Genomic DNA, 13,501 nt, shown 5'->3' on the forward strand with positions numbered 1-13,501 from the left:
GATCTTGTTTGAAAGCTAAGGCTCTTTCAGCTTGGGCATCTTTTAGTTTTAGAGCAAAAACTTAGTATTTCTCAGAGGACACAGGAACTTGTACAAATTGAGTTGAATCCTCAGCTTCCTATTTAAAAATGTCTGTAAGGGAAATGTACCATCAGGCCACAAGTGTGCAATAGCATTAGTCCCAAAGTTGATCCCAATGGCATTAGTCCCTAAATTAATCCCAGATGCATACCAGTTCACAAGGAAGCCATCTACTTGGTTGTCTGATTTATGAAATCTCCCCTGGCATGTAAGGCTCACATTGAATCCCATCCTACCATCACCTTTAACACACTTGTTTTACCCATGATTTATGCTTCATAAAATGAGCTTCCATAAGTGTTAGCAACTCCAAGTCAGCACCAATTCTTTTGATAAAAATAACCTGCTACGATTGTCTGAGCAATCATAGTTAAATTATACCACCACTTCCATACAGTTCTGTAACAATATTCCTCTAGTGGTTCTGATACAACAGAGCTTCTTTATCTAATAGTTAATGGCAACACCCTTCGATAAGTAAGGAACACATAGATCAATATACTTTTCCAGGGGAAAATATTTTAAAGACTGTCCATTAGTAGAAATCAAAAGGCAAAACCCCTCAAAGTCTGGAGGAAGATGCAAAAGTGCTTCTTTGCAAGAGGGTTTTCGTCCACTCTTACTGAAGTCAACTGAAGGGAAGATCTGAATAAAGCCACGGTGCCTTCTCCCACCCGACTCTGACCATTCACCGAGATCCAGTGCTTAGCGCTGTTCCCAAACAGTTTCCACTGAGACTGGATGAACTGTCAGATGCTACCATGATTTATAAGCTTAAGCTCCCAGTCTCTCCTGCCCTTTCCACATCCACTTCTTCCCTTTCTGATAAGGCATGAATCATCATCAGAAATCACTCTCCAGCCCATTAACAAACTAAACATTGCACAGGCTCGTAGAAGTACACGGGTGACTATTGTTACATCTGCCTCCATATTAGAGGGATCAGCACTGTAAAAATACCTGCAGTCAGCAAATATTCACGTTGCATTTATGAGCATCTTCATTCCAGTACACCCATTATGAAACAATATTATCGTGGTAGGAAGGCTAGGTAGGTATTCCAGCAAGGAAGACTGCTTTGCTGCTATATTAATACCTTATATTATAGTGCAATAATCCTGTGCTCTACAGAGTCTCAGACTGGTTCATTGGAGGGGGGCGGGGGGGAAGTGTATGGCTTTAAACAGCTTGCAGTATTGGGTCAAAAAAGGCACAGATGTTGCAGCAAATCCTTGAAACAACATAAACTCACTGTGCTCATCTGAGCCTATCCAAAAAAGTATTCACCGTGGCCAGACCAAGGGTTCTGTGCTGTGCCTGGCTAATTCAACAGCAGGGCACCCTGTTTGGGAGAACCACTAATCCTCAAACGTAGCATTAAAGAAGATGAGACCAAGGCTACAGAGACTTTTGTGAAACTGAGCATAAGAAAAGAATCATACCTTCCTGAGCCTCAAAAGAATTTCTGCGAAATCTTAGATATTTCTGCGATGACTTCAGGAGATAATCTTACAGCAAGTGACTCCTAACAGAGTTTTCAGATGCCTTTAGGAATAAGGAAGGACTTTAGTAATCTCTCACCCTCATATGCAGTCTCGAGAAAGCATATGCCTGAGAAACAGAGGAAAACCAGAGTGAGGAGATGGGGAAGTCGAGAACGTTATTCGCAGTAGCTGCTCTCATTTGACCGGATCAAGACTGGCAGAGTGTTAGCAGAGGTATGGAACAGATGTGAAAGCCTCAGACGTTTCTGCCCAGCGGGTAACACTGTGGGATGTAAACGGTAAGGCTGCGTGCATTTTTTTCGCAACACGGTAAAAAGTGGAAGTTAAAAATACCAAATCCATCAGACCGAAAAGATTTCCATCCTACTCAAGTGATGAGAGGAAAAAATCCTCTCAGGAGATTGAAAGAGAGGTACTCCATAAACACGCACATCTGTGGTTCCCAAGCCCATCGTTCAAAACTTCTGTCATCAGTTTGTTTTCTCCCATGGGTCTTCTCCAATTCAGTAGCTGTCACTCCAGTGAAAACCACAACGCAAAGCTGACATTTATTGAAGGTGGGCAGGGCCCTGTGAACTCTACTGTGGCACTGCAGACAAATCTAAACATCATCTTTACTCACAAATTTCCATTCAGTTCAGTGAAAGCAGAATTGCCTCTGAGGTGTGGGAATAATAAAGAGAAAATTCTCCTTTCGGTTGCACTTAAGAACAGGCTTGCAGAGGCACTGGTGGGAAGCCTGCTGGAAACCGAGGGGCCGTGTGGGAGTCAGGGGAAGCGGAATATGCTTTCCACCACCTAGAGAAGGAGCATCTGGATGGGGGAGGAGGAGCAAGCAAGAGAGGAGGAGCTGAGACTTTGCCAGAAGAAATAGGAGGCCCCTGTGGTGCTGACCGCCCAGGAGTGCTCCGGGATGTCACGGGGAGGCTGGCACGCTGGTTTGAAGCACAGACCGCTTTCCCCTGCTCCTTTTCCACGCGGGCACCAGGACACGGTAAAGCAAAACCCGGGCAAGGTCAAGCAGGACTCGAGTGGCACGAGTGAAAGGGACAGGTGCCCGAGTGATCTTCTCTTCTGTCCTGCCAGTCAGAGGTAGGGGTGTGTAACCGAAAAAGCCAGTCGAAGAAACTCTCTGAGGCTCAATTTTGGAGTTTTAGAAAGCAGGCATTCTTTATTGCAGCGCTGGATGCATGGGGGATCGTTCTGCCTATCGTGCATACCGTTACCTACAGCAAGGCAAGCTTATATTGTTCTAATCGTATACTTATTTATGTTATCCTTGACATAGTGTCTGCCCTTTGGGCATGCGCAGTGTGGCTCATCTCTTTTTCCTAGTTAGCTGACCTCGGCAGGTTTTAATGGCTGGATGCACCAATGTCTGTCCCAACGGCAGGTGGGGGACAGGGCTCTGCCCTTCGTGAGACCCCCAGCCCCTGGAGTGGTGGCTGGAAGATGGGTAGGTCAAAGGACCCTGATGGGAGCCCTGCAGGGCCTCATCCATTGGACCGACGGGCACCTTCCCTTGTCACACAGAGCATCTCATGGGCTGGAAAAGGGATGCTCTGGAGAGCTTCTGGCAAATCTCTGGAGAAAAGCTTGTTCCCGCCCCTCTCCCAGGGGCTTTCTCGGTTCTGGTGCCCTTCCCAAGGACAGCCCCACAGGTGGGTGCAGCCAGCATGGCAGGAAAGAACAGGCAGCAGCCACAGCGGTCAGCACGGCGGGAAAGCCAAGGATAAAGCCTTATCACCCAAGTGTGATAAAGCCTTAATAACCAAGCGTGCTGCTCCTCGGACAGGAGTATTCCTGCCTAAGCTCACCACACATTGCATTTCCCTGTGGCTTTCGGCAGGATATGAATGGCTCTTCAGTGCCGGTGGTCGCTCCCCTCTTTCAGTGAAAATTGCAGATTTTCTTCCTGTTGGACCCGCCTCAGTTCCAGTCTCTTGGGGGTTGAAAGCTGGCACAGCATGGGTGCCAGAGACGTTCCCACAGCTTGGCTGGCGTCCACAAGGAGGAGTCTGTCTTTAGCCACGATGGTCATTTCCAGGGAAAACAGCTTGTTGTATTGACCAGGACCCTACGCGGACAACAGAAGAGCAAGGATGCGGCCGTTTGCCACAAGTCCAGTGGAGCAGGCTGCTCAAACACAGCCCACGGTGACTTTCTGTGCCGCTGGGCCTGTGGGGACAAAGGATTAAGCCTGAATTACCTGCATGAAATAGAGCTATCGCTAGCCTCGTGCAACGGCACCCAGGAGCTGGTCCTGAAAACCACCAATCCAGGACATGGAAAGCTTTTAACCGCTGTGGCTATTCTGGAATAGACTGTGCCGTGTGCATCCATTTCTATTAACAACCCTTCTCCTGCAGCCGCAAAGGAGTTTGAGAGCTTGCTTATGGCTAAAGGGGGTTGGTGACCTGGGACGGTGGCTGAGGCTTGGGGCTTGCATTGCCTGTGACCAGCTATGAGCACAGAGTGACAGAGGAAAGACTTTCCCTGGGGAAGAGGCACCAGGGAGTGGCTGAGGTGGAGGAAAGCTTCGCCCCGGTTTTGGCTGTAGGTGGAAAGCTCTGGATCAGCACGAAATTCTACGTCTCCTCTAGCATGGCACAGGTACTGAGTCTTCTGTTGGTACCAAGTAGAGGCAGAATGTCAGGCAAAGTGGCTCATCGAATGGGAATGATCTAGGGAAATTTACTTGGCTATTAAAAGCCCCATTGCTCTACAAGTTGAATCTTTTTTCTCTAGTCCTTTTTTTTTTTGGAAGGGGGTGGCGGGAGGGGCATGGATAATTTGTCTTCATACCTACAAAACCACGCATTGTAGCAGTCAAGATGGAACACGCCTTTCTCACGTACCTTTTCTTTTTTGAACACGGTGAGTTCAATCTGCTGATCAATAGCCCACTGCGTTCAATAGACGCCTTGGATTTCTATCCTTCGGCTCAAGAGCTAGACACAACCTTCTGTCGTTGGTGTTAGCACAATTAATGCAGATAATCTGCTGTCTTCTCCCTAATAATCTAGGCTACATACTACCTAACAATCTATGCGAGAGTACAACCTGATCCAGTGTTACACGCAACATCAGCACTGTGAAGAGCTGTGACATTCAAATGAAAAAAGAGACATTTTGAACACCTTGTAATAGCTTGCAGGAATACAAAGGGGAAGCACTGTGTAAATAATACCCAAACCAATATGGATTTTTCCCCTAAATTTCTGAACCTCCTGTGACAAGTGATGGCCTATAAAAGTGCATGTCTGCCCCCCCCTGCGCTGCACCACGTGGGATCTGTTCACATTCCCTGGTCTGGGAGATGGGGCAGAGCGGACCCTCCGGCAGCTTGCAGCTTGTGGCACAGAAGCGGGAGGAGAGGCTCATGCGCCGGAGGGTCCTGCTGTCAACCTGGAGGATCTTGACAGGCTGGAGAAAGGGGCTGACAGGAACCTCCTGTAGTTCCCCAAGGGGAAGAGCAAAGTCCTGGAGACCTGGGGACGAAGGAGCCCTTGCGCCAGTAAATGCTGGGGGACACCCAGCTGGAAAGCAGCTGTGCAGACACCTGGGGTGATGGTGGACGCCAAGTGGAGCGATTTCGAGCCAGAAAAGTGCCCCTGGGGCAAAGGCGGCTCCCTGCCTCCTGGGCTGCAGGAGGCAAAGCGTTGGCAAGAGGTGGAGGGAGACGGTCCTTCCCCTCTGCTGGGTCCGTCCAGCCCGCCCGGGGCTCCCCAGTGCCAGGCAGAGACGGCCATACTGGAGAGAACTCTCACCCACTGGGTGGGTGCCCCTCCCACTTTCCGTTGGGCTCAGAATGTTGGTCGTTGGGCTTAGAATGTTGGTCGTTGGGCTCAGAATGTTGGTCGTTGGGCTCGGAATGTTGGTCAGTTGGAGCCCACAGCCACCAGAGACAGCAGCACGGAGCTGTGCTGGCACACAGGAGCGCTGGGAGGAGGCAGGATCCGGCCGAGCAGCACCTCGCCGGCACCGGCACCTCGCCTCCCATCCCCGCTGTCGCCGAGTGGCCCGCGTCCTCGGTCCACGGCAAGGGTCCTCCTCTCCCGGGCAGGATGGGCCAGGCCAACTGCTGCTGCGGCTCCAGGTGAGCTCTCCCTGTGCCTCGGGGGCACGGCCGGGACCCGCGGTGGCAGCGGCCTTTCTCATGCCCGCCGCTCTCTGCTCTGCAGGGAGGCTCTCGCCGACGCCGAGGCGGTGCTGAGCGCAGACGTGCGGCTGACCCGGGGCCGCAAGAGGAGCGAGAGACGCCTTCTCCTCCTCCAGGAGGAACTGGTGATCGCCAAGTTGCAGTAAGACCCTCAGAGCCCAGCTGCCTTTCCCCCAGCCGCCTTTCCCCCAGCCCTGGCCCTGGCCCCGGGGCAGGGACACCCCGGCACCAGCCCCAGGCCCCGGCACCTTGGTGGGTGCTGGAGGCGCCCATCGCTGTCCGTCCGTCCGTCCCAAGGGCAGGTGGGGGACTGGGCTCTGCCCGGGGGGACCCCGAGGAGGACACCCCCAGCTCACCGCCTGCCTCTCCTCTCTGCTCTCTGCAGACGCGGCACCAGCCTGCGCCCACAGCTCCGCCTGGCCCTGGACCAGCTGTGGGTGCTGAGCGGCGGAAAGGAGGCAGCGGGGGACGAGGAAGAGGAGGAAGGCGGCGATGAGGACAGGACCTCCATCATCCTCGTCTGGTCCACCGGCTCCTGTGTTGCCGCTTTTGGGTGAGTCGTGGTGCCACGTCCCATGGTCGGGCAGGAGAGGTTCACAACCGTGCCCACGCCATCCTGTGAACGGCCTCTGCCCTGTGTGGAGAGCCTGGGCAGGGAGCGGGAAGCACGCTGGCAGGGAGGGATGGGGGCATTGCCAGGTCCTGCATCCCTTGGTGCCCTTTGGGTCCCCAGAAGAGAAGGGCAAAAGCAGCTGCTCTGGCAGGACACGGGGAGCCAGGGCTTGGGCAGCGTCTCTGTCCTGCCCCACGGGGCTTCGTCCCATTCCGGCGTCCTTCCCCACGGGGCAGGGCTGCACAGGCGCCCGCCTCTGCCCACGGGCTGGGGGGCAGCGGGTCCTGACGCTGGTTCTCCTCTCTTTCTGCAGCTCCCGGGCGCTGAAGGAGCTGTGGGTGGGCACACTGCTGGGGTAAGCTGGGGGGGATGCTCCAGGCACAGCCGGACGGGGGAACACAGCTCCCCAGCTGGGGAGAGGTGCCCTCGCGGCTGCGGGCAGCTCTCGGGCAGAGCTGCCTCACAGGAGAGAAGGGGCAGCTTGGGGCTCAGCCTGCTCTCTCCCTGTCCCTTGCCGGTGCACAGGACACCAGGAGGAGCCAAGAGAGCCCGCGTGACCCGTCTCCCCTCCCTCAGACCCCTGGAGAAGGAGCTGAGCTGCCGCCACACCGTGAGTGTCTCCCCGGTCTGGGCTCTGTCCCCGAGCCCTGGTCCTGAGGCATTGCTGCTCACCTTCCTCCGCTCCTTCTCTCTTGCCCAGTGGAGGACATTCAGCACCAGGAGCCTGGAGAGGCTGATGGAGGGCCAGGCAGAGGTGAGAATGGCTGCCTTTCACCCGTCTCTGGCTGTGCCGGCGTCTGCGGCCAGCGGGGTGAGCTTGTAAGGCAGAGATGGAGGGAGGGAGCGTCCCGCGGTGCCACTCGGGGAGCGTAGAGGGTTGGGGAGCCACCAGGCATGCCAGCACATCCTCGCTGGCGGCGCTGGGGGGAAGCCTGCTGTGTGGGGCAGAGAGCCCAGGAGGGCAGAGGGTCCCAGCTCTGCCGCGCTCAGGCTGCTGGTGCCGGGTGGCAGCTCGCCGGTGGCCCTTTCTGCTGCGGGGCTGCTCTCTAAGCGCAGCCTGCTTCTTGCAGGATCGTCCCAAGCAAGGGCAAAGGCCACCGACAGCCCCATCTATCAAAGCTGGGGGACTTTGCGGCTCACCAGGTGAGTTCTGGAAAGAAGCACATTGTCCTGCAAATGGTTGAGCTGTGCTCACTTGTCCTTTGAGTGTCTCCATGCAGGTGCGGCACCCCAAGGGAGGACGTCACCTGGACGAGCAAGGACACCTGCTGGGCAGCAGCCGCTGGATGTGGTTCTGCGGGGACCCAGAGCCTCTCCTGCTGCCCACAGTTTGGAGGAGGGCAGGGCGAGGGCTGGGACAGGTTGTCCCGGTGGCATGCCGGCTCTCAAGAGCTTCCGAGCTGGAGCCGCTGAGCTGGAGCTGTGGTTCCAGCTGCTGGCTCCCTGCCCATCCTGCCTCAGCCCTCAGCACCGTGCTGCAGGCAGGGCAGGCTCCGGGAGTGCTGGCCCGGCTGTCTCCATTGACACGCTCTTGCTCCATTTTCCTTTTCGGAAGGAGGGAACACCATCAGGAGGAGGAAGAGGATGGGGCTGCCCTGGCCCTTTGCTCATCGGAGGACCCTGGCCGCTGCCCAGGCGCCAGGGCAGGTGGGCTCCGGCTGCAGCAGGGCGCTCTTTGGCCAGCCCCTGGCAGCCCTCTGCGGGGAGGACGGCTCCCTGCCCCGGCCCATCCAGGTAAGCCAGCCTGGGCAGGGGGTCCCCAGCCCTCCCTCCCGCTGCTCCAGAGGGGAGGTGGGTGTCCCCAGGAGCTCCGGGGATGGGGGATTGGGCCCTTCACCCCCAGAAGACGCTTCTGGTGCCAGCCCCCTTTGCGGGGGGCAAGGAGCAGGATCTGGGGCAGTGCTTTGGTCACTGCTGTTGGAAGGCAGCTTCTCAGCCAAGCAACTGTCCTCCTGCCCCTCCTGCAGGAGATGCTGGCTGTCCTGCACAAGGAAGGACCGTCGACAGAAGGGATATTCCGAAGAGCTGCCGGCAGGACAGAGTTTCGTGAGCTGCGGGAGGCCCTGGACCACGGTGCGGATGTCGACCTGGGCAGCCAGCCTGCGCTGCTGCTGGCCGTCATCTTGAAGGTGAGCGCTTCTGACCTGCAGCTGGAAGAGCTCCTGCCTGGCCTGGAGTGTTTAGAGGCTCACCTGGAGCCCCTGGCATTGCAGGACTTCCTCCGAAGCATCCCCGCCAAGCTCCTCGTGACAGACCTCTACGAGGACTGGATGGCAGCGATGCAGAAGAGCGGCAAGGAGGAGAAGGTTGAAGAGCTGAAAGCGTAAGTGTGGGCAGCAGCCTGCCTGTTGAGGAGGGACTGGTAGAGGCCTGGGACTTGCCTGAAAAGGGACGGTCTCCTTAAAAAGCTGTGTCTTCTAACAGCTTGCTTTTGCTGGGGTGGGCTTAGATTTCGGGGGAAAGGGCATGGACAGGGAGCCTTCCCTTGCCTGGGCTTGGGGGAAATGAGGAGCTGGGAAGCAACGCCGTGCTTCCTTCCTGAAGCGCAGGAGCACTGGCCGCTGGCTGAGAGCACCCGGAAAGCTGCGCAACCCACCTGTGTTGGGCAAGCTTTGGGGACAGCTGTGGGCAACATCTGCTCTATTAACGTTGAGTTCCTGTTCCCTCAGGGTGGCCAAGAAGTTGCCTGGAGCCAATCTCGTCCTCCTCAAGCGGCTGCTGGCCCTCCTCCAGCACATCGGCCACAACGCCTCCAGCAGCAGAATGACCGCCAGCAACCTGGCCATCTGCCTTGGGCCAAATCTGCTGAGCCCACCTAACGAGGACGTGCTCCCCCTTGAGGCCATGCTGGCGGTGACTGAGAAGGTGCGCTGTACTGAGCAGCCGGCTGCAGCCTTGCCGGCCCATCCGAGCTTGGCTGCTCAGAGGTCCCTGGCTGCCTCTTCTCTTGAGCGAATGCTGGTGGGGTGGCTGCCTGCAAGAGCAGCCCCACAACCACAGCCTCCTGCGCAGAGGCAAGGGTCGGGAGTGGGAAAGGCTGTGTGATACATTTTCAGGCACCTGGGTTGAGACTGAGGGTTTGATGTGTGCAGGTGAACGTGCTGGTGGCGTTTCTCATTGAAAACTGCGGTGACATCTTTGTGGAGGAGATGGCTGGCCGCTCCTGTCCATCAGCCGGGGAGTCGGCAGCCCCCATGGACAGAGCCACAGGTATGAGGAGGAACTGAGGGCTGTCCCAGGCTGGGGCTTGGGCTACCAGAAACCTCAATGTCGAGAAGACAGCTGGTGTAGGGCTTTGGGTGGGTTTTGCTTTAGGTGTGCTTTACTTCCAAGGAGTCACTTTGCTGCACGTGCTTTTCCTTTCTAGACCTGCATTTGGAAGAGCAAAGTGGCCCTGCAGGCAGAGCAGACAAGGACCACCAGGCAGAAGCCTTGCTGCACACACCACCCGCTTCTCTGCTGGATGTCCTCAAAGAAGCTGGGGGAGACGCGGTGGTGGAGTCCGAAACGTCAGAGGTATGGCAGCTCCATCAGGGGCTACCCTCCTACCCGAGACACGGTATCCCCGTGTTTGTTGAGCTGCCAGAAACGAACCGAGTGTCACACACCCGTGTGAACCCTGTGTTCCAAAGTGAGGCCCTTGGAAGAACGGGCTAATGCAAACCAGCCAGAGGGATCTTCTCTGTAGGGCTAAGGCAGCATTTTGCCAAACAGTCGCCTGCTACTCCAGGGTGTCCCTTGCCACCTGCTGACTCTGACATTTCTGTTGTAGGCACCCGTTGCTTTGGCTCCAGCCACCCCAGGGAGCACAGTAGACTCCCTGGGATGCACAGAAGGACTAAAGAGCGTTTCAGAGGAAAGAAGGTGAAATGAGTCAGCTTTGGGTAAATCAAGAACTGATTCTAGTTGATCCTGGCTTTACCTACCTAATCATACTGTGGGATGGAAAGGTTTGCAGGCTCCCCCCAGGAGAAGGAAAACGGAAAGAAAAGAAAGAGAAAACAGGCCTGGGCAGAGGAGAAGGAATGCCAACGAGAAAAGAAAAGAAGGAAGAGAGAAGGAGATGGGGACTTAAAAGAAGCAGGAAGGTCCAGCAGGTCAGGAAGCCCAGGTGTGTACCAGGCTCTGCTGCCCATCTTTCCCAACTCTCAGCGCTGCTCCAAGTCAGTCCGACCCGCTGGCAAGGGACGGTGCTGCGCGGGGCTTGGAAATAACTCCATGGCCGCTCCCCAGCGGCTCCCCATCGAGCCCTGCTGCGTGGCACAGGGGCCCTGTGCATCTGTGCACGCATGCAGGTCTCCAAGTGCATTACCCGTGGGGATAAGGTGCCAGAGCCATCCCCTGGTTGATGCCAGCCATAGCTCTCTCTTCTGGGCTATGAACAATTCCTCGTCAACGGTGTTCCCCAAAGAAAGGGGAACCAAGTCATGCCTATTCCTGCCTTCATGGGTTTATCAGTGCTCTCTGACTCTGTCGTTGTAGGTGCCGTTTCCCTGTTACGGGCTGAAGCCCTGTGACTCCCGGGCCCGCCCCCCGCCGCAGTTGATGTTTGCAATAAAAGGATCTTTTCTCTCTTCTGAGTGTGTCTGCCATACGATATTCTGGACTAGGTAGATGGGGTTTTGTGGTGAGTCCTCGGGGAGGAGTCTGGGATCTTGCCTTGTCCCAGCATCCTTTCCCGCAGGCATCAGGGTTGAGTTCAGGTGCTTTAGGAGTGAAACCAAAGCACAGACTCACACAGGAGGGTGGAGGTTGGAAGGGACCTGTAGAGTTCCTCTGGTCCAACCCGCCTGCTCAAGCAGGCTCACCTAGAGCAGCTTGCCCAGGACAACGTGCCCTTGGGTTTTGAACATCGCCAAGTACGGAGACTCCGCAAACTCCCTGGGCAACCTGTGCCAGTGTTTGACCACCCAGACAGGAAAAAGTTGTTTTCTCATGTGCAGCTGGAGCATATCATGTGTTTTCATTTGTGCCTGTTGCCTCTGGTGCTCTCAGTGGGCACTCTTGAGAAGAGCCTGGCTCCCTCGTCTTCATTCCCTCCCAGCAGATTTAGAGAGATAGATAGATAAGACACCCCCCCACACACCCCCAGGCTTTCTCTTCTCCCCACGGAAGTGTGCCAGCTTAAAAGCAGCAGGGAAAAGTCGGCTTCCTTGAGGCTCCTTGTTTTGCAGGTGACCTGGAGACGTGAGGTTCCCCTGCCAAGCTGGCCCAGGGAAGAGAGGCGGAGGGCTGGAGGGCACAGCTGGACTCCTGCTCCTGCAACAGCAGGGACTCGCTGGCCAGAAATGGCCCCGAGGACCCCGGCAAGGGGCTGTGCTCAGTGCTGCAGAGGAAGGCGAACCCCCCCGGGACCTGTGCCAATCTGCCCGGGGGAAAAACTCCTTCCTGAGCCCAGCCCTGGTGCCCCGAGCAGGGTCCGGGGAGCTCCTGCGGGGGAGCGCGTTTGGGGTCGGCAGCCAGGGACCTAGAGAGTGGTTTTATGAGTGTGAGTGAATTTGCTTTTGCAATGAGATGTGTACAGGCATTGCCAGGGCCTGGCTTTACTCTGGAAGTGACTGTTGTTAGCTGCTGCAGAATTGAAGAGACTGTGCTATGAACACCACGCCAATTAGGCTGTCTCCAGACCTGAAGCTGCATTAAATCTCGTGCCACACTAGTCTCCTTTTTCCTTTGGAGAAGTAGGCTGAGTCTTTGAAATTCTGCCACATGACTTTATTTTGGGATGAATTGAAATGCAGTTGTTTCTTTAGCTTTGCTTATTAGCATTCTGCTGGAATAGTGTCAGATCCAGGAGGATTAACCTTCCTCCTTGTTTTGTTCTCTGAGTTGATTTTGGAGAGGAAGGCGTGTTGTCTGTCTTGTGGTGTCGTGTGGTGTTCAGAAGATGCTTGAAACGTTGCTCTTGTCTGTGACCGAGCTCTTTCCCTCAGCGTAATCCCTTTGGACAGCACTGCCAGTAGTGTGCGTACGTTTCTGAGCAGCCTGCAGGTGTTTGATCTCCCGATGGTAGAGAGAGCACTGCATTTGTTTGAGTTTGGCAGCCTGTCATCGCGCCTTGCTTTCTTCCATTCTTTCCACCCTCTTCCCCTCATCGCCGCTTCAGCGTCCCTTCCTGAATCGTACTTTTGTGTCCCTGCTGATTCCTGAAGACTTCATGACCACAGCGTAAGTCTTGGGTGGGTGATATCTGTCCTTCTGCTGTGGCGCGCTGTGTAACTCCTTTCATTAACTTCTTCCATATTAAGCAAGGAGAGGGCCTTTCTGAAGAGGAAGGAAAGTTCTCATCTCTGACCGAGTTCTGGCTGGGGCCCCTGAATGTGGAGGATATGAGAGTGGCTGCCTGCCAGACCATATACCAGCGAATACTTGCATGCCGTAATTCCTTACACTCCACCCTATTTCCTTATTTCCAAGTGACACTTGTGCGACATTTGTTTACTTCTTAATGGGTTCAGCTTTTCTTTGAGACCTTCTCTCTCCCTGTGCATTGTATTGTGGGCCGATACCTGGCAATGAACAACTTTTGAGAAGCTGGCTTACAAAAGATGTCGTTAATAGGTGCGAACACAGTTTGATGCAGGCAGTACCCAACTCCCAGCATCACAGGGCCTAGCTCCAATGCTGTGAAGGCCCGTTCCTCTGCAGGTTTGCACTGTGGAGGGGATTGAGAGACACGTCCTGCCGGTTCCTTCTTTTAGTCCCTTGAGCAGAATGGCATTGCGATAGGCTGGAAGAGAGAGGTGCTGGTTTGAGGGCACCTTGTCAAAAACCCCAGTCCTAAAGGTTAGTGAGGACTGACTGAAAAGATCTGATCTCTCATCCTTTGTATCCTCAGATGCACAAAATACAAATGGGCAGAAAATTGAAAAGGAACAGTCCTTGTGGAAGACTGGATGTTTTTTAAGAACAATAAACTGGGAATTCATCTGCCTGCTAAGTATTTTCTCTGTGCAATGGGAATGATGTTTTGTTGTTGTTTAAACTCTTACAAGGAACGTAGCTCTGTTGCTTTTTGGCTGGGGTGGGACTAACTCTCTGTTTGTTTCACAGCGGTCTGGATCTCGACACCACTGAAAGTGCTGTCAAGGAGTTAGAGGTAGGAGATGAAGCAGGTCCACGGGAGCTTAGCTGAATGTT

At 55.0% G+C, this 13,501-nt stretch overlaps 2 protein-coding genes across 2 annotated transcripts in view; one reads left to right on the plus strand and one right to left on the minus strand.

The window, feature by feature from the left end:
• The window catches only part of LOC142027846 (uncharacterized), a 327,572-nt gene that overhangs the window by 204,558 nt on the left and 109,513 nt on the right, over positions 1–13,501 (minus strand). The window lies entirely within an intron of this gene.
• LOC142027835 (T-cell activation Rho GTPase-activating protein-like) lies at positions 7,864–13,496 on the plus strand. The gene is made up of 9 exons (XM_075022037.1): positions 7,864–8,095; positions 8,329–8,490; positions 8,575–8,684; positions 9,031–9,226; positions 9,454–9,571; positions 10,134–10,225; positions 11,164–11,220; positions 12,468–12,529; positions 13,415–13,496. The coding sequence occupies exons 1-9, from the start codon at positions 7,946–7,948 to the stop codon at positions 13,494–13,496; spliced, it is 1,029 nt and encodes a 342-aa protein (XP_074878138.1). The 5' UTR covers positions 7,864–7,945.

The sequence above is a fragment of the Buteo buteo genome, unplaced genomic scaffold (genome assembly GCF_964188355.1).
Source record: "Buteo buteo unplaced genomic scaffold, bButBut1.hap1.1 HAP1_SCAFFOLD_62, whole genome shotgun sequence".
Lineage (NCBI taxonomy): Eukaryota > Metazoa > Chordata > Aves > Accipitriformes > Accipitridae > Buteo > Buteo buteo.